Below are 27,562 nucleotides of genomic sequence, written 5' to 3'. Positions count from 1 at the left end.
GATTTCAAGGGCCCAAAGCAAGTGAAGTATACCTTGAATGTGGTGGAATTTGTGCACAAGCACCTGCAATTCTCATGTATGCAGTTCCCTGTCCAGTAAGGATATGTAACAGTGGACATTAATCAAACAGTTTTATTTTCAAAACTGTAGCAGGTCCATTTAGAGTTCTTACAATAATTGATTTTACTTTTATTTCACCTGCCCCTTAGATATGTGCTATTCTTGAAAGACAGATTTAAGGTGTTAAAACGATGTTCTCTCTCAGGAGAAGTGCATACTTAGCTTGCATTTATTTTGTCTGGTTTGACGAAGCATTTGGGTCATGCAGTTTGTAGGAGAATCTGCTGTATCTGTCAACTGGCAGTGTCATAATTTGTAACTAAACTCTGGGGCCTAATTGTGAGCCAATAATGACTTACAGCCAGTAGCAGTGTTTAGTGACAAACATGTAGCAGCACCTTGTACTTTCCAGTCTTTTTACCAAAAGTCACTGAAAGTTTGGACCACAGACTCTAATAGCAGAGAAGGACATATTACTGCTTTTACACTGTGTGGAGTCTGCACAGGAGTGTTTTGGCTGTAATGTGTTGCAGGTTGGTTGCTTTTTATTCCTCTCCTTATCTGGACTTTTAAAAAAGCATGAAAAAGAACAAGTAGAGCGGAAAATGGCACATGATGTCTCATCAGTTGTTTCGTCCTCAGCCTTCTCCTGTTCCTCTCCTCCTTTTATCTGTCAAGTAATTGGTTTTGTAAGTGCTGTAGTTCTTACAGAAAATAGGTTCTGAGGACAGGAACAGGTTCTGTTTGTACACAATGGCACCCTGAAAAAGTGTGGAAATTGCATAGTGAGGTGTGGAAGTAGAGAAGCAAGTGTGAATAAAAGTGTGCAAGTAGGTTGCTCCCTACTAAAAAGGATTCATGGAAGCAAATAATGACTTCCTGACTAAAATGAGAACCTAAGATGATAAAAAATGTGCTTTTTCCACTGGTGAAGGCAATTGCTAAATGTCACTAAGAGAAAAAGGCTGCTGGTGATGGTTTGGTATCACTGCTAGCACATTTAGGCTTTTTGGCAAGAAGTTCAGGTTAATGCTGTAGTTTCTTCTAATAGCAGCAGTTTGGAGCAATTCTGAAGTGATCTTGGCTGGACCTTTTGTTACTTGTGCTGGCACAAAGTTCTGTGACACCATGTGGTGAACCTCATTGTGAGCTGATTGAGGATTAAGACCAACTTTTCTTGCCTGGGTTAATATAGTTAAACCTTATCAGTTTTGTGATACCTTTTACTGTGCATCTGCACAAGTGTCTGGGCACAAGTAGATAAAATAGCTGGGGAAAAGCTATTCTGTTATACAGCTCATGAATGAGGGTTATAAAAGAAGAAAGAATGGCTCTTTCAAAGCCATGTACTGTGCAGCCGAGCTGGGCACAAAGACAACATGTATAGGACAGAGTACACTTTTTCATTTGTGTAAGCTGTGTGGTGACCAAGTACCTCTCTTTTATGTTGTAAAATACTGGCTGCAGCTTTTTACTGCTCTGTTAAATGGCATGCTAATTTTCCAAGCTGGTGTAATTCAGACAGTGCATGCTCAGTGATGTTGTACAGCCTTGTCCTGCACCTGCCTTCAGGAAAATGACTGAGTGACTTGCTGTAGAAGCAGGAAGGTTGTCCCAAGCTTTTTTCCTCAATTTGGGTATTGTAGCTCACAAAGTAGTGTCCCTGGTTGCTCAACTCTACCTCACAAAAGAAGTGAGAAGTTCTGTGAGCACATTGTGCCTTTCATGAGTTGACAGCAGCACTAAATCAAATAGTTGGTTTCTAGTCCCTTGAACTCTCAAAACTTTTTTAGAATTCAAAAGTCTTGGATTTGTCTGTATTCTGACTAAACTTGTATCTTTTTCATATTGCTGTATAGAATCACATGTTGGTTTGTGAAGTAACAGTATGTGAGCTGTAAAGACTTCAAGGTGTGGTAGTAAGGAAACATGAGCACTGCCAGTCAAGGATTTGTGAAAGGAACAAGTTTTGCTGTAAAACTCCTTGCAGGCATGTGGGGGGGGTTTGTTATTTTTAATTTTTGAGTCTTATTTATGTTAAAAGATGTAGAATTAGACTCTCTTCCTCAGAGAAAAAGCCACTGTCAGACTACTTGACTTAATCACTTCTTTGCATCCTGAGAAAAGGTCAAAGTGTTCCTCCTCACTATTTCATATCCAGTCATATTTGGAGGACATTTGGTAGAGAGACAGAGGTCTGGCATGACTTATTCAGACTGAGTCACATCTGTATGGTGGTGGTTAAATTAGTATTTGAATGATAAACAATGGCATCCCTGTGGTTTGGAAAGGATGCTGATAAATTGGAGGAACTCAAATATACTTGGAAACTGGAAAAAATGCCTTGAAATTAAAGTCATTAATTTTAAAAGTATGAAGATGAAGTTGTCATTCTGAGTATAATGAGGAGAGATAGCACAGGCTGTGAAGTCCTTAATGCAGCACATTGGAGTGTAGAAGAATAGCCAGAATTATTTTTGTTACAGTTGGCTTCTGCTAGCAAAGAACACTTAAAATTAGTGATGTAAATTATAATTCATTGTCAGCCTCACTTGCACAGCTCTTCCACTTACTCAGTTCAGACTAGGTGTCTTTTTGAGTGAGTATTTTAATGAAAGAACAGCTGTTAAGATTCAGAAAACCAACTGAAACTTGCAGCACTGTCCTAGATGTTGTACCACACCTTTCCTTTCCTTTTGGACACAGTCTGTCCAGCTGCACAAAAGAGATTCTATTTATGAACAAGCATTTCCAAGTAGATCCACTTCTTGGCATGAAGCAAACAATTCTAACCTCAGGTGAAACTTGTAGTTTCATTGTTTTATGTGTTTATCTTAAAATATGCCATTATTTCCCTAATAAATTCTCCAAAGGCATGAGATCTCTGTGGATGTTTTAACATCTATTCAAAAAGCAGTAGTTGCAAGATGGATGTGTTTCCTCTTCAGGAAAGTGACCTTGTTGAATAATTTGGCCTTATTCTAAGGAAAATTTCCTTCACACAGAGGGGTAGCAGACTTCCCTGTCAAGGTTCTCAGCAATTGCAAGCACTTTTCAGGCATAATCACAAAATAAAGTCTGAATTGAGGAAGCTTCAGGTAGCTCCTAGCACAAAGGGAATGACTGGGGGAGGGTAGAGCGTGGCCAGCCCAGGAGGGCTGATAAACTGGTTCAGTGCCCTGTTACAGTAATATCTATCTAGTGGGACCTGTGCCATGTGCTGTATAGATTAAATAAAGAAATCCTCCCTCCTATAAAAATTTACAGCCTGACAGGGTCTTCTCAAGTTTAGGCTTCCAGAGGTAGTTAAAACACACCAGCAGGCACTGTTTCCAAGTATTTTTGTTTCAGTTGTAGAAAGCCAAGCATATATTGTAAAGGAGATTTGTTACTTGCTGTCCTCTTAGTCACTCAACCCTTATTTCAGTGCCTTGAGCTTTTGATAGAAATAGTGCAGCTTACTCTCCCTTTCAGCATGTGATGTCACATGTCATGTTCTTAGAGTTTTTGGTCTGAATCTCCAAAGAATTAGCAAATTTGTGACTTAGCAGGATTCTGTGTAAGAGATGCCAAGTTGCAGAGGAGATGTGTCTGCTTTGTAATGGAACTGAGCACTGACTTCTCCAGAACCTGGTCAGAAATAGCTGGAAGGACAAGGTTGCTGTCTGAGTTAGGGAACATTGCAGTTCTCTGGAGGACACAGAGTCTGTGTGTATGTGATCCTGCTGTTTCCATAGTGCCCCTGACAAATGGTTCCAGTGCTCTGCAGTTGTCAAAGATAAAGTAGTTTAGTCTAATTGATGGACAAGGCTTTTTAAGGTGGCAAAAGTACAGGTAATCAAATAACTTGGACATTCATGAAGAGAAGCTTTTTAAAGATGCATTTGGCTGAAAACTGTAAAAACTTAAGTATCAGCTGCCATGTAGGATTGTCCTTGAGATTCTTTTCCTTATGGGTATTGAATATCTTGGCCTGTGTGAATAAATAGTCTTTTAAATAGCCCTAACTATTATGCCCATATTAACTCATCTTGTTACTCTTTTCATCTGGCTCAGGATAAATAAGACTTTTTGACACAGAGTTTTGTTATGAAAACACATTTTCTGTAGCTACTGTCTGATAGTTGAATAGGTTGATATTGCCTTTTATTTGGGGAATGATGGAAAGGAAGAATTTGTTGGAAGATCTTATCTTTAAGTCTCTAATTTGTCCATTTTCCCTTTAGGGACAGCTGAAATGTAACTACTGTTACCTTAATGTGCTCCTGTGTTTCACATGAAGCTGGTGCCTGATTAAATTGAAGATGGGTACTGGCTTTTTAAATGTGAATTCTATGCAACTGGCAAGTTGCAGACTTCAAATGGTTTGGACTAATTAACAGCAGATCCAATGGAGATTTAAACTTGGGGTTCTGCTGTTTACTTAGAGTAGCTTCTTTAGAAGGAGGTTATAAATGTGTTTACAAAGTAAAAATGAAATGGTTTGTCTTATAATGCAGGTGCTGATTAAAAAATAAGATCAAAAATCTCATTGCTGTCCTATCCTTTAATGTGTTCTGTTATTTCCTACCTGTGAAACAATAACACCAAGGGAATATTACCACAGCTCAGTGTTTGTCTCTGTGGGGCTCAAGGATATAAAGTTGTCACTAGCACTATGTGCTGCTGTACAGAAAAAAAAAGAAAAGGCTTTGTAGCCCAAGGATGTTTGTTTAAAAATTGACTTTGTATCTGGAAAGGAAGTGTATGTACAATGCTATCTTCTTTGGCTATACACAAAGAACAATGTTCACATAAAGTGTGTTGCTGTTTTTTAAAGCAATCTTCCTCTCCATCCTGAGGTGGTGGTGGGGGAGTGAATAATGACCCTTGGCTTGATGGAGCTATGAGCCATTTATTTATAGCTCCTTTATAGGATGCTGGATTTGCAGGCTCTGTGCTTTGTCTGAGGAATCTAGACCATTAAGAATGCCTTTGTAGTAATATTTTTTTAGGTAAATTAGTTACAAACTTGTCTTACTGTGTAGATGCTACTGATGAGGCTTAATTGAAGGCCTTTACACACAGACCTTGTTTTAAGCATGGCTGTCATGTTGTTTTCCACCAATAAGCTGAGATTTAAAAAGCAGTCAGTCTGCTAAAGATGTTTTGATGATAGAAAAGGTATTTTTCAATGGCTTTTCTACTTTGCAGGTTTTTTTTTTACTACTTCATTGATTGTAAGAAAATGTAAAATACTAATAAAGCCTGATTGGAACAGTGTTCATGGTGGGGAACTTCAAGACCTTGTATATTTAATTTAGATAAAGCTATTCCTGTCCCTTAGTTGAAGATGAAGTGTTTAGCCTTCTAGCCTTAAGATTGAAAATGGAAACCCAACTGCCAGATTGTAATTTCCTCTCTGCTGAAATGAGAATTGGATCAAAGCTCTTTTATTAAGGATGAATTATCACTCTTAATTTTCCAGTTTATTCGCATGGGCTAATGTTGTAACTCTTGAAACAGTTTGATACTTAGCAATATATCAGAAAACATTACAAATAATTAGGTGCCAGAGGCTTATTTATAAAGATCAGCTGTTCAGGAATTTCTTCAAGTTACATTGGAAAACCCCATTTTTTAAAGGCATTGTTAGCTGCACATATAAAAAAACTAAAAACTGCATGCACATTCCTTGAAGTGAATGCTGACTCTTTCCACAGTTAAAACTTTTTTTTCTGATTGATTTCAGTACTCATCTGAGAAGCTGAACAAAAGTGGCAGCTTGTTCCCTTTCGAAATCAATGGTAAGTTCTTCAGAAACCTTAGCTGTGTTTTACTGAGGTAATTGGTATAGCAAGCAGCCTTTCTTTTGTAAATAAGGTGAGGGGGATGGAGCATGCTGCTGTAGAGCCTGCTGGTTTAAGCTGGTCTTTGAACAATACTGGGAATAGCTGGTTGTTAGTTTTGTACTTGTGATCTGCTTTGCATAGTAAAAAGCCCGTGTAACTTTTTTTTTGTTCATTATCTGCCTTGGCCTGCAGAAGCACACTAATGCTGTTTTTCATGTTAAGCATCTTCAGATTCCTCAGCTAGTAGAAATCTTTGTACACCTTATTATATTCTTTGCCACACAGACCATCCAGCATGATGCAAACCTGAAGCTGAAGTCCAGTGCCCTCACAGAAGTGTTATTTGCTTTTATTCCCCCTTGGTCCTATTAGAATAAGCTTCATCTAGCAAAAAGAAGAGTTCCAGTTATTGATATGTGAACTTTGTACTGCCTTATTAAGGTGTGGAGTTGAAATTTTGCATGTTATGTTTTCTCTGAGCAAGGAGGACTTTTATTTGCTCAGTGGGATTCCTCATAAAATGTGAATCTTGGTTTGTGAGAAGTTTCAAATGGTGCTTTGTCGAAATAACATTACCAACTAGGCAGGTATCCTGGTGGGAGTCTGTTATAGACCACCCAACCAGGATCAAGAGAGGCAGACAAAATACTCTGCAAGCAGCTGGGAGAAGCCTCACAATTGCTGGTCCTTGTTGTCATGGGGGACTTCAACTCGCCAGATGTCTGCTGGAAATACAATACAGCAGAGAGGAAGCAGTCCAGGAGGTTCCTGGACTTTGTGGAAGAAAACTCCCTGATGCAGCTGAGGAGTGAGCTCAGCCCAGGGAGAGACCCTGCTGGTTTCAAACAGGGAAGGACTGGTGGTGATGTGGTGATCAGAGGCTGCCTGGGGTTTGATCCTTGGAGAAGGGAGCAGGCAGGGATTAGGAGAGCTGCCACCTGGAACTTCTGGAGGGCAGAAGTAGGAGGCTGGTTGGCAGAATCCTTTGGGAGGCAGTCCTGAATGGCAGAGGAGTCCAGGAAGGCTGGATGTGCTTTAAGAAGGAAATGTTAAAGGTGCAGGCTGTTGAAAGATGAGCCAGTGGGGAAGATGATTGCCCTGATTAAACAGAGAGCTTTGGTTGGAGCTCAAGGCTAAGGAAAAAAAGCCAGGAGAGGTGACCTTTGGAGGGAGGGGAAGGCAACTCAGGAGGACTATAAGGATGTTGTCAGGTTATGCAGGGAGACAATTAGAAGGGCCAGAGTTCAACAAGAAGCTGATCTGGCTACTGCCATAAAACACAATTAAAATGTCTCTGTAAATGCTTCAGCAACAGCAGGAGGGCTAAGGAGAATGTCCATCCTTTACTGGATGCAAGGCTGATACAAGCTGAGGTGCTTAATGCCTTCTTTGCCACAGTCTTGAACAGTAAGACCAGTTGTTCTCTGGGTGCTCAGCCCCTTGAGGTGGGAGACAGGGATGGGGAGCAGAATGAAGCCCCCATAATCCAAGGGGAAATGGTCAGAGATCTGCTGCATCACTTGGACCCACACAGGTCTGTGGGGCTGCATGGGATCCACCCAGGAGGACTGAGGGAGTCATGGGTGGGCTCACTGAGCCACTCTGGCATTTACCAGCAGTCCTGGTTCTCTGGGGAGGTCCCAGGTGACTGGAGGTCACCAAATGTGGCACTCATCTACCAGCAGGGCCTGGAGGAGGATCTGGGAGCTACAGGCCTATCAGTGTGGGCTTTATGAAAGGCAGGTCCTGCTTAACCAACTCAGTCTCCTTCTCTAATGAGGTGACCTCTCCTGTGCATGAGGGAAAGGCTTCTCCTGAATAGCAGGTGACAGGACAAGAGGAAACGGCCTCAAGTTGCACCAGGGGAGGCCTAGATTGGATGTTAGGAAACATTTATTCACTGGAAGGGTTGTCAAGTATGGAAACTGGCTGCCCAGGGCAGTGCTGGAGTCACCATCCCTGCAGGTATTTAAAACACATGTAGATGTGGCACCTAGAACATGGTTTAGTGGTGGACTTGGTGGATTTAAGTTAATGATTGGACTCTGATCTTAGAGCTGTTTTCCAGACTAAATTATTAGGTGCTTCTGCCATGTAAACAATTAAAACACAGATTCTTGGCATTTTTATTTTTACATTAAACTTTTAAATAAGTCTCCTAGCCTGGAAGAAAGCTTCTGAAGGATTTTAAAAAATCAGGTGAGTTCCAGCTAGGAAATTGTCCTACAGTAGATGCTAGGAGTTTTATACATTAGCTGGACCCTATTGTGTTGGCTCTTTTACTTGCATTGAATTATGGATGGTCCCTGCCTTGAAGAGCTTGCATGCTTAAGGCAAAGCACAGTATGTGGTTGTACCCATCTGAAAGAATGGAGGAGGAAGGACAGAGGAATTCTAATAAAACATGTTTGAATAGGCCAGCTGTCTGCACAGTTAAATGATTTTGAGACAATAGGGTGTTCTTTAAATAAGATCCAAATAAACAGGATAATCCATGACATACTTTGGGCATGGAACATGTACAACTATTTGGGTTTGCAACTTTTAAAGCTACTCAGCAAGTCTTTTAGCTGTTTATTACTCTAAAACTTAGTTTAGAAAATCAACCATAGGAATATACTAGTATTCAATGTTTAGGCTCTATCTAGGTTCTTAAAGTAGGTGTATGGGAAAAAATGGGTATTTTAAATGTTCTTTCTTTAAAGCCAGGATAAGTGAAACTTATTTGGCTAATTGGTTTAAATTAGCAAATTTTCTAACCAAGCATGAAGCACTGTTAGCTGGCCAACAGTTTTGCTGCTTTTCAATTTGCAAATCCAAAGTCTGCTGTAGTTCTTCTTACACTTCATTGTATAATGTGGAGGAACAGCTGTAAAATGTGCAGAATGTTCTCAAAGAAACACTTCACAAAAGAGTGAGAGGCTGCACTGGCAGACTGCTTTTAACCCAGCATTGCCACTTCAGATGAGAAGTTGTGCACTATGTCTGCATTCACAGTAAGACTTGCAGGAGGTTTTTAAGGGATACTTTATTTTATGCATTAAATTAAGATTTGGGGTTTTTTTCTTGTAGTCAGAGTGTAAGGGGGGAAGCAACAGTCTTCATGATTTAACTTTATACTGTTTCTAATTTAAAGTTTTTTAGAGCAGAGAATGTGAACACCCTTTGGAAGTTTTCTTTAATAAGGTGTTTTTAATAGAAAAGCATAAGAGCTAAATGAAGAACAGCAGTTTGAAGTGATTATCCAGCTCTTGCATAAAAAAATAAAAAGTTCCCTGATGGCTTCTTGCAAGAATCCATGTCTCAACAGCTTCTTGTGTTGTTAATCTGTTTTGGTTGTACCTGAGCTTGTTCACTAGTCTGATTTAATTGCAGTGTGTGCTGTGCACTAGGAAACTGTCCTGTTGCTCACTGAAAAAAACCCATTGTAGTTATTCAGTGTAAAGGAAAATGTATCAACAAGGAATGCCTGGATTGGTTCCTGATTAAATACTTTGGTCTTTGTGTTTTTGAATTTTCTACTTTTTTTTATAGTGTGAAATTTTGATTAGGAACTGAGTACTTATGGCTCATCCTTCTAAAGATGATTTTGATGGCTTTACATGGAACGATTTGTGTTAAGCCTAGTTTTTTTTCTCCTTTCACCTCTCACCTGTATCTTCTCTTGCTTTCAGAAGACAGTCCTTGGAAAGCTTTAAATGGGGGTTACCCAATTCAGCCTGACACCACCAGGAGCTCAGCTTACCCTTTCCCAGTGTGCCCGTTCAGCACCGGCGCTGCCAGCAATGGCAGCCTGCCGTGGCAGCAGGAGCCCTCCAGCACATCCATGGTGTCGGGATGGATCAGCGAGCTGAACCTGAACGAGAACTCGGGCCAGCCCCTGGCGCCGCCCACCAAGCGCCACTGCCGCTCGCTGTCGGAGCCGGACGAGCTGGCGCGCTGCCGCTCCCCCTGGAAGCCCGGCAGCTCCAAGGTTTGGACTCCTGTGTCAAAGAGACGCTGTAACAGCGGCGGCAGCGCTACCTTGCAGCGCTGCAACAGCCACGGAAGTGCCACCTTGCAGAGAAGCACAAGCATCAGCCTGCCACAGAACATCCTGTCCCTCAACAACGTCTTCACCATCACCAGCTTCAACACCTCTCCAGTACCCAGGCCTTCCTCTGCCAGCAGCGGGTTTGTGGACAGCAGCGAGGGCAGCACGAGCTCCAGCACCCGCTGGAATTCCGGAGGCCCTTGTGACTTTAACCCAAGGCGCCGCCTGTCCCTCTCCCAGGAGCACATCACCGAGACGGGGAATCTCTTGCCTTCAGCCAGCAGCACTCCCACCTCCACACCCGAGCTCAGCCGGCGGCAGGGCCTGCTCAGGTGCCGCTCGCAGCCCTGCGTGCTGAACGAGAAGAAAAGCCGGCTGAAGCGCAGACGGGAGGAGGATGTACGATGGAACAGGCCATCCTTAGACTTTTTTAAAATGACACGGGTGAGATTTTGCTTTGCTCAGTGTGGGAAGGGTGCTCTTTTGCAGAAAGGTTGTTTCTAGATCAGCAGCACTGATTTGTAGGTGTTGCAGGTTTGCTTGTGCCCTGGGTCTGTCACCTTTGGCAGGAGAGCAGGTTGCTTGCACTATACCCTAATGCTACTTAGGTTCTGCCTGTGGAACCCAGTTGTTGAAGTGCATTCTACTTCATATAGAATGTTGAGAGCTCTGAAAAGATGCTTAAAAGCAGAGACCACAGAAAAATAGCTTGCTTTTTGAAAAGCAAGGAGGCCATGGGGAATGGAGTAGACATGGTAGCAAAAAGTTGACTGTGTTCCCCAGTGCAATGATTTTGGAGTAATCTTCCTGCAAATCTGTTTGATTAGGCCTTTCCTTGGTTTGAGTAATTCTATGAAGCTAAATAAGAGCAAGCAAACCTCTGTATAAATGGATTAACTAAAGGAGCTTCAAATAAGCAGTTGGAAAGAGATAGTATTCTAATATGGCAACTACACGTGCTCTAGCTCAATGGAGAGGTGTTTTCCTCCAGAATTTTATTTAAGAGTTCTACTTCCCTCCTCATAGAGTAGAGGTGCTGATTCAAGAGCTAGAAAACTTCAGTTCATGCCTATACTTTGTATGTAATGCAAATGCATGTAACAGAACTCGCTTCTTTGGAGTTTCTTGGTCAGCAGAGTTGAGTGCTACAGTTAAAAGTGTAAAACTGAATCCAACATTATGGTCAGAGAACACTTTGTGCCCTACTGCCTTCAGTAGATACCAGACTTGGAAGGTTTGTGTGATAGTTCTGTTATGACCAGTGGTGAGGAGACAGTTTGCAAAAGTAGCAGTAAAATTGTAAGGAAGGGACATAGTTGTGTACCAGTGTCTCTGTATGTGATACACTGTGCAAAAGAAAATAGAAAGAAAAAGAAATAGAATAGGACACAGTGTTGGCTAAAACATGCAGTTTATGATACCCCAATATTAGTAGGCTTTACATCAAAATACCAGTAAGATAGATACTGGAACTATCTGATGCTAACTGATTTATATCCACTTGGGTAAAAGTCTGTGGTGACAACTGTCCTTCCCTTTTACTTTTGGAAACAACTTCCTTATATCTTAAAGGATTTTCCTCTTTAAAAATATAACATTTTTGGTGGAGCTGTGGGGGTAAAGCAATCTGTGTAGTTACTGATAAGGTTGATAATCAGTTCTGTTCTAGGTATGACTAGACAGTGTTCTGAGTTTTGGCTAAGATGCAAGTTTACTAGTTAGCTAATCAGATTTTACCTGTTTCTCTGTGTTAATCACTGTTGGGATTAGTTTGCTAATCTAGACCAGAAGTATTATTGGATTTGCCTTTCAACTGCCTGTGTGGTCTAATGCAGGTTTCTTTATGTAAAATTGAAAACCTGCCCCTTTTTTGGCTAGGCTCAGTGCTTGCATTCTTCAAGCTCTGGAGGTGAGATGCAATATTTCAGGCTACTGAATAGCTTCAGTTTCTCAGATCTTGCACCTTTTTAAATAATCCATACAGCAGTGTATATGGAGGAAACCTGTTACAGCCCATGTCTATAGGAAGTTTTTTGGCAGTTTAGAATTGCTGCAGAATTGTATATGCACTAATATTTAGCCAGTCTTGACTGCTTTTCCTATAAGACTATTTTGAATTGATGATTTCATGATGAGTAGTTTATTGTGCAGTGTCAAGACCTGATGCTTTCTTTCCAGCCATTTCAGTAGAATCTTCCTATTAAGATACTACTGTCTTTTTATTCCAAGGCACAAACTATAGCTTGGAAATACATCAATTTCCAAACACGCTAAACCTTAATGAAAGCGTCTGTTGAAAAATGAGACAAGTACTGGAAGCATTTGAAGCAAAAATTAAGTTTCCAAGGAATATCAGGGTTTTTTAGAATGTCAGCTGGCTTACCCATTTTATTTTAGAAGTCTTATCTTACCTTCTCTGCATGCCCCAAATCCTAGCAGATGTATATGCTTTGAAATTTACATTGTGGTCTTCAGCAAAATTACTGCTGTGCACAATGTCATGAGCTAATACTACAGAAAGCTTGTTTTGAAGTGTCATACAAGGTGTCCTATATCTGCATAGAGCTCAGTGAAGATCAGGGCTACCATTAGGGAAAGTTCAGTAAGTCCTTCCTTTCATGTATCTTGATGGCTCCTTATTGTTTCCAAAAATACCTTTTCTGTGATTTCAAATTCACTTCCAAGTCAGTTTATGAAAGACCTCTGTTGAAAACAAGCACTTTTAAGGATTTTTGTTTTAAGCTTTACTGCAAATATTTTGATCTTCTCCAGTCTTCCTAAAAAGCTCAACTTACCAAATGGTTGCTCAAAACCAGGTCAGCAGTTAGATAATAGTGCTTGTGGAGAACTTTACATAGGGCAGATATGATTTATGATAGATCTGAAGGTGGTATATTGGAGCCACAACTGCTTGAAGATGAAAGTTTTGGGGCTGCAGACATTTCTGCCAATGCTCTGGTGTCCTGAGAGGTTTACACAAACACCTGCTAAAGCTGCAGAAGGCTTCTCAGCAAGGAATTCTCTCAAATCAGTATTAATCAGCAATAAATGATTTATTTACTTCAGCTTGAAGCAAAGGCTCTTACATCTCAATGAAGATCTTGAATAGCTGTGGTTGGGTGAAGCTTTAGAGGCAGAAGGGGATGAAAGGTGTGTTTTGGTTTGATGTGTTTTATTTTCTTGTTTTTGTTTTGGTATTGGCTTTTTGTGTTTTGGACTTCTTTTCACTACTGAACTGGGTTTTTTTTGCTAGTGGAGTTCTGAAAACGTACAATCTTGTTGATTGTTGTTTCAGTCCCTATTAATTTAATAAATGTTAGTGCTAGAAAATCAAAAGTCTAATTCTGAAAGCAAAGTTTCCATTGTCATTGCTTTTTAAGTTCAGAATTCATTGATGAGAAAATTCAGATTATTAATTTATCCATGCCTGTTCTTAATTTCTGTCCTTGTTCCTGGCTTGCTCCTTCCACTGTCGCATCTTTAATATTCTGATTTACACCTTTATTTAGAAGAGGTAAAGAAATTGGGCAGCTCTGAATACCATAAACTGTTTATTTCTATGTACTTTGACTTTGTTTTATTCTTCCACAGACCTTCACACTCCACTGCACTCCCCCTCTGGTTTAGGTTTTCATGCCCTCTTGGGAAGGAATATTCCATACCTTCAATTCTCATGCAAAATGCTGCATTAATATCCAGTAAAGTGATTCATGTATGTAGAAAGAGATTGAAGTGTTCAGGCAGATTTCTGTTCAGGCCTGCTTAGCTCTCACATAATGCTAAATTTGGGAAGGATCTTTTCCTGCACTAGAAGCTGAAAATTCAAACTTGTGAAACATCAGACCTAGGACATGAAGACAGCTGTAAAAACAAGTGGAAAAGACTGTAGGAAAAGATAACAAAAGCAAGAGCTGTTTCCAGCCCCCGAAGGCTCAAAATTACTTTCTCCATTCAGTTTTGTGTGCAAGGAGAGCTGTAGGAGTTGTAGCGCAGCAGAACGCTGTGTCTGTGCCCTCTGAGCACTTGTTCACAAGCAAATCAGAAAGAAGAATGAGAGGAGAAGCTGGCTGCAGCGAGCAGTGCCAGCCCTCCTCCCTGGCAGCAGACATTGTGTCACCCTGCTGTTTGGAGATGCCTGAGTGTGGCCAAGAGCCTCTCCGGGCTTGTGCTCTCCTGCAGCAAATCCACTCTGTCTCAGAGGCTGCCACTGAATGAGTCAAGGTGGTGTTTAGACTGCTAACTGCAGTATGAGGAGAGAAATGTTTCTTTACTGAAGTGGAAACTGCTGAGTTTTTTCCAGTTTTCTGCTTTGTGAGTTATGTCAGTTGATCCTGAGGTGCGACAAGGCAAGAGCAGCCAAGAGGTTGCACATGTTTTTTGGTGTGTAAGCAAGTTTTACTGTGACAGTGAGATTTAATTCTGTTTTAGATCAAACAACACACTGTAGTTTGAAGTCTTTCTGGTGTTCAACATTCTTGTGTTACTCCTCCCCCAGTGTGGTGGCATGAGGTTCCAGAGAGTAATAATCCTGGTAGCATACTTTAAAATCCCAAACTGTTTGTGTTTTCTGTGAAGTGGTGCTTGGTCTGTTTAAATAGTTAACACCAAATACCTGGCTTTATCCACATAAGTAATAGTTTCAACTATTGAATCCTGGGGCACCTCATGCATTAATTAACATTAGAGTGATAAGACAACACAATGAAGAGTTTTAGGGGTTTCTAAACAGTCAAATAACTCAGGACTGAAGCTGTACTTTCCTAGTACAGGGTGCTTCTTTTCTTAGAAATGCTTGAAAGTCATCTGGATTTTCTACTACTGGGTTTTCTTGGTACTGAGAGCTCCTAAGTGCCACACCAGGTCAGGTCAAAGCTGCAGCTGGCACCCTGCCCAGCCAGAGCAGCTGCTTTGAGGGATGCAGGAACAATGAATGTGCAATGTGATACTTCCTCCAGCATGGCCTGGCTCCTGCCAGTGTGCATCTTGGGGCTTTCACAGTGTGCATCAGTGGTTCAAACTCTGACAAGTGCTGATAAAGCTATTTTCTATTGATAATCAGCTTTTTAAATCCCGTATCTTGGACCTGCATGGTGTTAGGCAACAATCTAATTTTTGTAAGCAGTTCTTCGTCACCTGCAACACCTGAATGCTTGAGTTAGTCTTCCTTGAAGTTTCAGCTCAACAGCAGGCAAAACATTTGAATAACTTTGATCCTTAAAGTAAATTGAGTTAAAATTGCTATATGACTACTGCCTTTATGCTGCAGGTAGCAGTGGTGTAAAGGCTCTGTATAGGAATGAGGGTTTCTCACAGGGTGGGTGTGAACAAATGAGTCAAATACATCAACTTTGACCAAAACAGCAAAATTAGTATCACTTACATGTCAGAATAAGCAGCAGGACTAGTTGGTAGTGATTTCAACAGCAGTTGGTTGAAACAGCTGTTTAAAAACATACACAGAAGCAGAGGTGAATTTTGGGGGTGGATTTGTGAAGGGTGGGAGGAGAAGGCAGTACTTAATAAAAGGCACAGCACATCAGCAGTGTTGCAACTGAACTTGGGTCAGATGGGTCAGATTGCTGCTGCTTTTATTACAGAGGCTTTCCTGGTAACTCCTGATCTCTGTTGTGCAATCTCTACATCCACTTACTTGGTTCATTTGGGTGGGCCAGTTTGTAGAAGCCATTGTAAATAGCTACAAGGGTGAGCTATAATACCAATTATTTTATTGAGTTATATAAGCCAGGGTAACAAAATGTGTGGTTGCAGTCTGAGAACTACCAGGCAATGGCTGGGTTTTGATCTTTGAGGTTACTGTAATGGTTAGTATGGGGACAGGTTTATGCATTAGCCACACTGTGACCTCACTAAGTTTAAGCAAATGTAGAAGCATTCTTTTTAATTCATTGAATTCTTGTTGTGATTAGTGTAGTGAAGGAGCTGCTCCCTTTTGTTAAGCTCTCTCCCAGGTTGCTGCTTTAGCTTGTACCAGATAAAGAAGTGATATCAAGTCCCTCACTAAGCTCACAGGGTGCCTGCCCTGTGAGTCAGGGCTGCACTGGCTCAAGTAGGTTAAGTGCTGGCTCATGAAGTTCATTCAGATTGCGTTCTGGAAATAGTAAACATGTTGCTTTAAATAGCTTGAGATGCTTATGTAAAGCCTGTCTCTCGTAGCCTCCTGTCTAAATGGGAACAAACAGGTTATTTGGGGTAGGTGGCAGTTCTGCTTGTGGAGTCAGCAAAGGCTGCTCTGTGCCCTGCACACGAGTGCAGTGTGATTTGGGAAGGGTCTTTAATTACAACTGCAGCACTTCATCACTTCAGCTCCTGTGATTCACTTGCACGATGTGCTACAGCACCTCATGGTCAGAATGTAGGTCTGGCTTTTCCACCTGTGTCTGACATGTTGCAGTTCAGTGGTGCAGGGATGGTGCAGCACTGCTCAGATGGAGTGGGTGGTACATGTCCTTACACTCTGTGTGGGTATCTTATGCTGCAGGGCACCCTCAGTGCCCTTGGGTTTTGGAATATGGTTTGTGGAAAATACAATACAGATGAGTAATATGTACAGAAGGATTGGGCTGGGGTTGATTGGGATCAATGAAATGGTGGCAAACATGGATGTATAACAGTAGTAGTTTTCCCTTGTATAAGATTGAGACCAAAAAGAACAGCTATGAATGAAGTACTTGAGCCTGGAACAGAATTTTAGTTCTTTTTTAAAAATGAAATGCCTATTACCAGGGGAGCCTTTAACTTCACATTTGAAAAATAGAACTAATCCTGGCCTGCCTTTGCTTTGAAAAACACTTGGGGACTTGTTGGGCTTTTTTTTTCTTCCTGTGGTGGTAATTTCTGTAAGTGATCATAAACCAAGAAAGCAAAAGATAACATGATTTGTATTTCAAATATCAACATTGTATCAAAATTGCCCAGCTAAGTAAAACAGTGTTTTAAATTCATTTTGTGTAATCTAGGCATAAATATAATTTATAGCTGGAAATAAATTGTGAGCAGTGAACCTCAAGGAGAATTTTTCTACTCTTTGCCCATGCAGCATCCCCCTATGTGCAAGAGGCTAAAGACTTCAATATTTCAGTGTAGTTTTTCTTTAAGAGTAATCTTGTCTTGGAGGACAAATGTCTGAATGAAAGTGAGTACAGTAAGGTACTTGCAGGTTCTTTAAGCTTCAGTAGAGCTAAGATAAACTCCTGCTATGCCTGCAGGAGTTTGAACAATGAAGTGCAAGTTGGCTTCAATCTGCTAGAAGTTGGTCAAGCTATATTTGTCTGACATCAATCAGTTAACAGGCCAGAGAATGGCTAAGATCAGGAAGAAATTCTCCTTGGAGAGCAAGGTGGGAGCAGTTTCTTGAGATGCCTCCTCCTGTGGCATTTATTTCTTGAGCCAACTTCAGTGATGACCAGTGGCAGTCCCAGCACCACTGACTGCTGGAAGAGCACAGGTATGCCTGAGCTCTGCACCTCTCTGCACAACAGATGTCTAATAAATTTCCAAGTATTTTTGACTTAGACTGTATGTTAAACTTGCATCTCTGAAGTTAAGCAATATGCATCTGCTATGTACTGTGATGAAACCTCCCATAATCTCAAATTAAATAAAAAATTGTGTAAACCAGTTTGAATCAAATTCTGTGTGAGTAGCTATTTACATTTGGCTATCAATCTGTAAAAAACAATTGTGGAAATCATGGCTGAGGAAAGATGTCCTAAATCATCCTGTTTCTTTCTCTGTTCATGCATGAATACTTCCCACAATATATATTTTTCTAGTATTTGGTCTACTGTAGGCTTTTAAATGCCTCCAGGGATGTGGTTTCCTTAGCAGATAAAAGAGTATTTTGTGGGAAGCAGGGGCAGTTTTGCCTAAGCTGTAAAAGTTATTCAGACTCACTTAAGATAGTGTTATGTATTCTTGGATCTCTTTCCTACTGTCATGATAATATTTCATGGAAATAGAACTTTAATCTTCCTCATCCTCTAGTTAATAAAAACATGTGAGATGTCTCAATCTCCATTTGAAAACAACTCCTGCAGGAGCAAGAGGAGGAATAGCAGATATTAAATGTGGTACCTAGAGCCTGGGAGCCTGTATCCAGCTACACTTCTCTGCTTTGTGAAAAATTTATGAATGACTCTGCTTTCTTGGCCTGGAATATTTTTTTTTCCATGAGTTACAGAATTACACATGAGCAGGAGTTTTTGCTCTGAGAAATAATAGCCAGGGATGAGAGCTTCTTGCAGAGCTTCAAGGACTTGAGTAGGGCCAGGTGAGGTGTTCAGCTCAATCTCCATTTCCAGTCATTTAGACTATTCCTTTCCCTAATAGTTAGGTCTCTTGATTTAAGCCTCTTCAAAGTACTCTAGAAAATACATTAATGAAATGAATATTGTGTAGAAACTGATGAACCTTTTTCAGTCATCTTAAGCTTTATTTACCCTACTTGTATAAGGTGTTATACAGATGCTACTTCCTATGTTGGAATACTTCGGTTAGAAATACTCAACTGCTGGTTTCAAAACCAAAAAAAAAAAAAAAAAAAAAAAAAAAAAAATTCTTTAACGTGTATTGTGTCAGAATAAAAAGCCTGTAAGTGGGTTTAGGCTCCAAATAGTTAAAAGAAACCCCAAACAACCAAAACAGCACCTTCCCATCACAACTTTATTTTATGCCATTATAAATCAGTATAGGATTCTTCTGAACTTCTTAATCATATGTAGCAGCTAGTACTTGTCTCTTTGCTGTGTCCATTGTTTGAGCAGGAATTTGTTTAAATAACAGTAGTATTTTCAGAGGAGTATGAAACTATTTTTAGAGTATGCATTTGTGGCATAAGTAGTTGACTTAAGCTTAAAGACAGCTTTTTAACCTTGTCAAAAATCTGTTTTTTCCACTGAGCGTTATGTTACTATCTGACAATCAGTTTTGAGTTGGATTTTGTCATTTCAGGCATAGTTGTACAGCTCTTTCATCCTTCTAATCCTAAATAGATGAACTGCACATCTGTTGTGTGAAAGTAACGTAGGAGGTCTCTAAATTTTTCTATTTCAAGAGTGACTTTGTTAACATCAGTTAAAAGGCTTATCTATAATTACACAGTTCCTATTAACACTGTGGTGTTGCAAAGCTGATGTTCATTTTCCATTCTTTCTCAGATGGTTTTTAATGTGAAGCATGTTAAAATCTTTAATTTTTAAGCTGGGTATTATGCTTAATAGCCAGCAAAGCAACACAGCAAATTAAGCTTTAATTTTTTAAATAAGTTCAGGCACTGTACCAGGTGAAAACAGACATGCTCTTGTACAAAGAACTGAGAATTTTCACCAAAATGTGTGTAGCAGAAGTGCCTAAGGGCAACACTTGTGCCATGACTGACTTTAAAGGGCCTTTGGGGGAGCAAACATTAGGAACTTTCTCTGCTCCTGAGGAGGTGCACAGATTTAAGTGTGATTTTTAGTTCTTTAATGTGTTGTGATGAATTTTTGTGCAAGTGAGAACAGTTTGTTAATGAAGAATAGTACCTAATCTAATGGATTTTTTTCGGAAGGAGACAAACATTGTATAAACCTTACAGTATCTGCCTATAAGAAAGGCAGAACAGGTCATAAATTATCAGTGAATCTTGTAGGGCCTAAGAACCCAGATGGTGTCAATGGTGTGTACTGAACTGACTTGTGTGAGCTATTCATGTAGAACTTGTGGGCTCTCTCATGTAGCTCAGCTCCAAGTGGATTTCATTGTCAGAGACAGTGCCCTGTGGAATTCACTTTGCTTTTGAGCAGTCTGTGTGCACCTTTGTGGCTGCAGTACCTGTGCAGGTGGTGTAAGCCAGAGCAGGGCTGCCTTTAGAATGCAGATACTGCAGGAGGGAGATGTAGGAGACTCTGTAGCAGCAGACTGGAGTGATGAGTTTGGGTGCTCAATGCTTGATGGTACAAAAATCAATTAAACTGTGAGAGGGATGCTTGAATTTCAAGGTTTTCAGTATTTTTGATTTTCCTTAAAAAAAAAAAATGCAACTTTTTAACTCAAGTAGAAACATCTCTGATAGCAATTAATGTTTGCTCTATGAATTTCTTGAACTTAACAGTTCAGATAATTTTACAACTGAATGAAGCTAGAGAAAAGGGCATGAGTAATTAAGTATGAAATAAGATGTTGAAGCAACTGCTTCTCAACTTCCTCCCAGTTCTTTTTGAATCTGGGTTGTAATTGAGACTGCCCCTGCATCATCCAATAAAGTGTTAATTGGGAACTTGAATGAATTTTTTCAGGTAAGTTCTGTGGGTGGAAAAAAAAGTAACTTTAAACTGTATCCTTTCTTGTTCTGAATTACAGACCTTCATCACTTGCTGCTTAAATTTTCTTGTCTTTTATTTTATGTAGATGAAGATGTGCTAACTGTGAAACACTTCTATTTACAACCTTTATTGTGTAATTTTAAGTTTGGGCTCTCCAGCTACTTGAGCTTTTGTTGTTTAAGGATGTCCTTAAGCAAATGGCAGCATTCAAGGCACTGGTGTAAGGCATTATCTGCCCTGAAGCTGTGCTTTCCTGTGGTCACTCTGCAGCATGTTCATGTCATACATGCTTTGAAATTATGGAGGGTTTGCTTATGGAAACCACTTTAGCATTTGTTTTTCCCTTCCTCACTCCCCTCCCCTTGCCACCCCTGTGGTTTGAGTTTTGTATGAGGAGGACTCAGAGGAAGGGAAGCTGAATTCCTTTTCCTTGTTTTCCTCTTTCAAATACAATGGTGATTACAATGTCTGTATGAAACAGGCATTATATTTTGGTAATAATGTTTTGTCTCAAAGTGAGTGAGTCATCTTCTGGACTGCCAGGCTTCAGAATATGACAGTCCTTAAGAACTTTCCATATGAGGAAGCAGTAACAGATTTGTGGCATGGCTAATGAATCATGGATAATTAGTGTCCTGGTCCTGCTAAGCTTTAGCACCTGACAGGTATTTTTACTTTCAGTGGGGTGGTTTAGAGGAACATTCTCTACCCAGTTTATAATTTGATCTAATATTTGAAACCTTTAAATGCTAGCTTTTTATACCATAGTACAAAACCAGTATGAATTGATATCACAGGGTTACCTTCTAGTTTTTTTTTATTTGCCTAGTTTTTGTGGGTACGTTTTAGGCCATCACAGATTAAGCTAGAATCTATTAAAAATGAAATTGTAGTCTATTAAAAAGTAATTATTGTTATAGTGAAGGGGACAAGTGATATATTTTGCCTCTATTAGTGTGCATGTAGTGCTAGCTTCATACTGATTTTGATGAGAAGGATCCTTGATATATCAAAGACTATGTATTTTTAGCTTAGTTCAAAGTACTACAAATAATTACTTCAGTAAGCTAGAAGTTTCCAGTTGCCCAGAAGTATTTGGCTGCTTCTGAGAGTAGCCTGGGGCACTTAATCATCAGAGCTCACACTTGTGGGAGAGTCCTGCCCATAGCATTTGGTATCTGCTGAACATCAGTGGTCTCCAAATCCCTGCTATTTCAGTGCATCTGATGCTGTTCATCTATAGCTCTGTGCCTGGTACAAAACTAGTGGAGTTCCTTTGGTTATTGATGGTTTTTTGACACTAGAGCTGTTAGTCTTTGTACCTTGTCCAAGGAACAGCCGTTTTTGAGAAGGAAAGCCTTTCAAAGTAGGTGTTGTAGAACGGGAAAGCTTTTCCTAAGAGCTCCAGGGCACATCTGAGGCTTCTTGTATAGTCTCAGACTTATGGGGAGGAACTGTTCATATTGATGACAGATCCTTCAGGCAGGACCAGCAGGTCCTGTCCCAATACCTTCAGCTTCTACAAGGCTTCAATTTAAACATGCTTTTAATTTTTTCAGTCCTGTTTTAGTAAATAGGCCCAGTTAACTGAGACTTGATGTACTCTGGTATCAATGTAACCTGAGGATTAATCTGCAGTTTGCCAAGTTGTTTGAGATAATGTCAGATTTAATTTGATGCTTTTACCTCTTCCTGCCATGAACAAGATGAATATCTAGGTAGCTTAAATAAGGGGAGGGAAGGGGGCTAGGAATTCTCTCCATCTAGGTCTCCATTTCAGATGCATCTGAGCTTGGCTAATCCAGATCTTGGGTAATTCCCCCCTTCATTATGATGAAAAAAGTCCTTTACTTACAGCTGTAATTTCTAATTAATGGAGTCCTTAATTTATTAAAAAATCTTTTTTAGGTTGAGCAGTGTTAGAGGGGGAACATCTTTTTTCCAGTCTTGCTCCTTAAAATGATCTTGCTGTCACTAACAGATTTGAATTTCCTGTGCTGAAACATAACTGATAACTACATTCCAAACTGGAGTTACTTGGGTCATAGAGTTTGTCAAGAAATGGCCTTGTGGGTTTTTTCTAACCACAGCAGAGTATTTTCTTGACCTAGTTATTTTTCAAAGACAGATGACTGTTTTTCTTACCTTAAACATTGTTGCCTGAAGGGGTTAGTCTGGTTTGACACAGTTTGGAGAACCTCTAGTCCCTGCCTCTGATACTGTTGAATTTGGATGCTATTCTGCCCAGCTGTGTTCTTAAAAAAAAGTAAGATTCTTGAACTTGAAAAACTCCTTCAGTAACAGGCCTTGAAAAAGGAAACCTTTGTCTGCACAAAAGGCTTTTTCCTCTAGGATGACTCTTACATGGTACAAACCTAAAGCGTGGAACTGTTCTACCAGGAGTCAGTATTTTTTTTCAGATGGCATTTAAGCATCTTTACAAAATGCATGATTGTGTTTACTGGGAATTGGCAACCCAGCATGATGTCTGATGGCTAATTTCACATGGTCTAAAAACTTTTTTCCTCCTAAATGTTGCCAGCTTCTTTCCCTATTACTGTATCTGTGTGTTCCTGTATGTGCTTGTTTTATAAGGATGTTATGGACTGTTACTTGCTGCTGTAAGCTCTCTTTCTTTTGGAGGAAGGACAGCAGAACTGAATGTTGGAAGTGAGAGTGATTCTTTGTCTATTGCTGTGTGAGAACAGGACATGTGCAGAATTAAATAGTTTACACAGCTTGCCATTCCTCAGGTTCTGCTTCATGTACATTGCTGTTCTGTGAGTCCCTTTGGCTTTGTTCTGAGTTATTTTTGCAGCTCTGCTCTGCTGCTTTCTGTTTAGGGATTTTTTTTAAGTTCTTTGGTCTGGTGTCAAAATCCTGTTTAGATCCTTGTGGAGAATAACTGTCCAGAAAACCAGCTGTCCTTCCTGGTGCTGAGCATCCCTTAGTCCTGCTCCACTTTCATTATGGCAGTGAGGAATATTCTGTGACTTGTAGCAGAAAGATCCAGTGGAACTGAGTTCTGCTGATCCTCTTGTGTGGTGGCATGACCCACAGTCCTATATAAATACACTGAGCTATTCTTAGGCTGCTGCCTTATACAAAACATTGCCTGACTAGGTCTGCTTGGGATCTAGTGACCCTGATGTGTGCTGGATGTTGTAGCCATGGCAAATCTGAGAGCCTGGGCTGAGAGTATCCAGCATCTGTGAAGCCATGTGAACTCACTCAAACATGTCTCTGTCCTCTCTTTGCTCTCAGACACACAGGACATCCTTCTGCTAATGTGATCAACTCTTTTTATGCTTGCACTTGTATTTTTTTTTAGTGAATCTGCTTCTGCAATCAATGACTGTGATTTTGAATCTTTAACATTACCATATTAAATTGAAATCCTCTTAGCATAGTTCTGGCTTTTTCTGTCTTAATACATATTCTGAAAAATTTGAAGACCTCTGGGGAACCATGAGATAAGTTTCATGTGTGGCAGTCAGCAGCTAGAGGATGGTGGCAAAAGGGTGAAACTGCCCAAAAGGTCTGTTCCCAAGCAGAATTTGGGGAATATCCTTTTTTTTCATTGCCACTGTCAGCACTTTGATAGTGTGGAAGTTGGTGCCTTAAAGCTATGGGTTAAAAAAAGCATGCTAGTGTACTTGAGGAGGGGATGCCAGAGTTTGAGGGGGAAGGAAGGAGTGTCCTCTGCAACCTTTCTAGGTCTATGAATAGCTCTCAATGCCTGTCTCTTCCAATTATTAATTCCCTGAGCAGCACTATTTGTAAAGCTGGTGTTCTTGAGATGGCCTTTGGTTTCGAATGTCTGTTTAGGCATAAATGCTGTTTTTTTCTTCTGGTATGAGTCTACTGATACATGCTGGATCTTCTGCTTTAGGAGTTTCTCATGCACCTGTGAAATAACTTCAGTTATGATTCCTGTTCTCCTGAGTAGTGATGAAACCAAGTGCCAGTTACACAAAGCAAAAATCAATATACTGCCACATTCACTGCAAGTAATAGCAGCAATATGAGGAGTTTCTCTGTCCTACAGTGTAACTTGTGGGAGTAGCAGGAACTGTGACCTAAATAGAAAGGAGATTCAAACTAGTGCTACAACATATTGTCTGCAGAGTGTAACAAGTGACAGGTTTGGGACACTTTGAGTTTCTCCTCTGTTTATCTAAAAACAAAACAAAACAACCTTTTTTTGCTTTGATATCTTACAGGAGATGTTGCAAGCAGTACTGCGTGGCTGATTTAGCTGCTGTCATACTGGGTGGTTTTTTCTGTTGTGGTGAAGCCTTTCCCTTGCTGTGAAACAGACTTCATCAGGTCTTCCATGGGGGATCATTTGATCTATATTCATTCAGACTGAGGGTCAAGTCCAGTTTTGTAATGGTAATATGGTTTGTAATGCATCTTAGTGGTTTTACCTTTGGGTTACAGAAGAAATAACTTCACCCTTGAAGTTCATGTTTGGAAACTGTAAACCAAAGGATTACAGAGAGGAAATGAAGGAGGGACAGGATGTTGAAATGCATTTTTAGTGAAACAGTCGTACTTGTAATAACCTCTAATCTGTAAGAACAAACCTCAGTGGAACTGTTAGTGAACTATGAGTGCTGCTGTAAACTCCCTCTGCTTTAAACCTCCTTCCCCTTCTACATGTCAATTCCAAAGCAGTCATATTTAAATTCTTTGTGACTCATACCTACTTTGAGTTTTTTCTTCTCTCCATCTGAAAAGGTTTTGTGTACACAGAAATGAGGCTACTTTCACACTTCACTGGCCAGCTTGTGGTCAAAATATTTTTCTGTGATCTATTTAAATATGTCCTGAGATTTATGATAAATCTGTTCTTGTGTAACATTCCCCACCCTGCTAGTTTCTCTTCCTTAACCTTCTTTGTTAGGCTTACATATTGTGGGAGCATCAATTTCCAAGAAGTACAAACTGTCAGATGTATGGCCAAGCTGAAGTCTCTTGTTGAAAGAGATTACACAGGTTCCTGGGCTTCAATAGTCTATAAAAATCAAGTGAATATTGCAGAAGTTGCTGTGGTTTGTTTCATTTTACTTTAGGATTAGCACATGAGCACCATCTAACATTGATTTAATTGGAGCTGGATTTTATTGTTGATTCCCAACATGGTTGGTTTATGTTAGAAAACTGCCATGAAGAAGAAGGTTGTGAGTGATTCCTCAAACTTTCTCCTGGCTGATCATATCACGTGTCCTTATCAAGTGTGTTTGTGTCCTGCAGCTGATTCTTTAGCTCTTCCTTCCAGCTGATCCCTCTGCACTGTGCCTGCTTAGACAAAGTTATTGCTGATTGTCTCTTTTGCCATGCTAAGTATTAAACCAGGCTCTGCTGAAGCAGACTGTGAACCTTGCCTACCTCTGACTATTATTTTTTCTGTTTGCTTTTATTCTCTCTCCTTTTACGGCTCTTTTGTGTTGGTGACTGCAGTCACTTGTTTTTCTTGTCCTGCTCTGACCCTTCCAACTGATTAATTCCTCGTGATGCAGTTTGATGGTGCGACCTTGTGCTTTTCTATAAATGTGCCCATGATATCATTTCAGTCAAGTTCATGAATATTCCAGCCTTCCCTTATGTGGCTGATGTCACTCAGCTTGAACTCCTGAAGAATGTTAATATAATGTACTCTTTGGGGCACATTATTTCCCTTTTTCTAAGCAGTCTTCAGATGCATTGTCACAAAGCTGTATTACCACCTCCATCTTTGAGCAGTTGTTTTGTGTGTTGATTAGATTTCTGCTCTGTATGAGGTTCTCAGTATTGCTGCTCTGTGTCTTGCAGAACTCAAAAATGATGATTTAGCTGGTCATGGAGGAGCATTAGAGTTGGGAGCAGGCTTGTACCACACTTGAGATAAATATACCAGTGCTCTTAAGTACATAAAGCTGGAAGAGATAAAGTTCTTAGAAAACTGTCTGGTCATGATGAAGTAACAATTATTCTCTTCTGGACTTGTCTTTCTGTGTACTTTGCTGGAGTAAGCAATTGAATCAATGTTTAGTTTTTTTTTGTAGGCAGTGCAAGTTTGCTGCTCTTAAGGCCTTTAGTACAGACTATAACTTGACTTTTTATTCCAAGAGCTGTGTCATAGCATGGTTTTGAATAACTCAACCCTCTCCTTTTGGGACAAGGTGTAACTTCCAAGAGTAGTTATGTCATGCTGCTGTTCTGGGCTCCCTTGGACTGGATTCTGGTAACTCAGCTCCCTGACTTGTCTTATTTGTGGAAAAGTCTTTTAACCTGCTTTGATTATGTCAGTAAGGGTAAGTAGAATATGACATTGGTTGCTCTGCTGAGTGGGGTGTGTGATCTCAGCTCTAAGGGCATGAAGATATGCCAGGGCAGAGGTTTTTCTCTGGAACTATATTCTGGTTTAAGGTCAGTTTGGATAGTAGAAAGTGGGCATGTGGAATAAAACCAAACTAGTAATTCAGATACAGTTCAGAGGCTTTTGAAAACTTTCTCAAGTCTCCACCCAAGAAACTTCCTGTGAGATCAGTGCACACAAGAAGATAAGAAAGTACTAGGTTTAAGCTGAATTACTGCAGAAGACTCATCTTCTGTGGAGTTTTTGATGTTCAAAAAGACTTTTTAAATTCAGTGTGGTATATAAACATATTAAGGAAAATAACTTGCTTCAAACTTGTATCTGTAAGATTACTTGAGTGTAATGACTGCTGGGGATTTTCAGTGAAGGAAGAAAATTGGCTTCCAGCAAATGCAGCTGCAATCCTGATGTGAAATGAGCTTTTGTTGCAAAAATTACAAGGCTGAGAACTTGTGTGCATGTGTGTAGGAGAGAATGTCCATTTTGAAATGAGAATGGTTTAAGATTGCAAAAAGCAAGAGGAACCTTGTCTGTTTTCGAAGAATTACCCAGGAATAGACAGTGCCCAGAAGCCTCTAAAATCTGGGGACTTTTTTGGTATGGTTGAAGGGAGGGAGCCACAGGAAGGTCACTCAGTGCTGGTGGGACGTCCTCTGGTGTGGATTTGGAGTGTTTTGGAATTTCTGTGGGGATTTACCGGCATTCAAGTGGTGAGGTGAATGAGGAATGCAAAAGATTAAAGAATGTTTTGTTGAATGACAAAAATTATTTATGGCAGAAGTTAGTACAGTTACTTTCAGGTGAGTCTAAAGAAAATCAAGACTAAATGAGACTAATTTTCTTTCAAATCTTGCTAGTTTCGTTGTATCCAGATGTTTGGAGTTGTCCAACTTTCTATGCAAGCAAAGATGAAAAAATTACTTATTTTAACATGCTTTTCTCTAGGTCCTGG

At 40.2% G+C, this 27,562-nt stretch overlaps 1 protein-coding gene across 2 annotated transcripts in view; it reads left to right on the top strand.

Annotated features, from left to right (window-relative positions):
* FAM53A (family with sequence similarity 53 member A) overlaps window positions 1–27,562 on the top strand; it is a 70,070-nt gene that overhangs the window by 21,814 nt on the left and 20,694 nt on the right. For both annotated transcript variants that reach the window (XM_071447255.1, XM_071447256.1), the window contains exons 3-4: window positions 5,792–5,846; window positions 9,566–10,368. In XM_071447255.1, the coding sequence (XP_071303356.1) occupies window positions 5,792–5,846; window positions 9,566–10,368 (858 nt within the window). The remainder of the gene's footprint in view (window positions 1–5,791; window positions 5,847–9,565; window positions 10,369–27,562) is intronic.

Source organism: Agelaius tricolor, unplaced genomic scaffold (assembly GCF_023055355.1).
Source record: "Agelaius tricolor isolate 1412-34295 unplaced genomic scaffold, bAgeTri1.0.p SCAF_24, whole genome shotgun sequence".
Classification (NCBI taxonomy): Eukaryota; Metazoa; Chordata; class Aves; order Passeriformes; family Icteridae; genus Agelaius; species Agelaius tricolor.
This window is presented reverse-complemented; position numbering and strand designations above follow the sequence as displayed.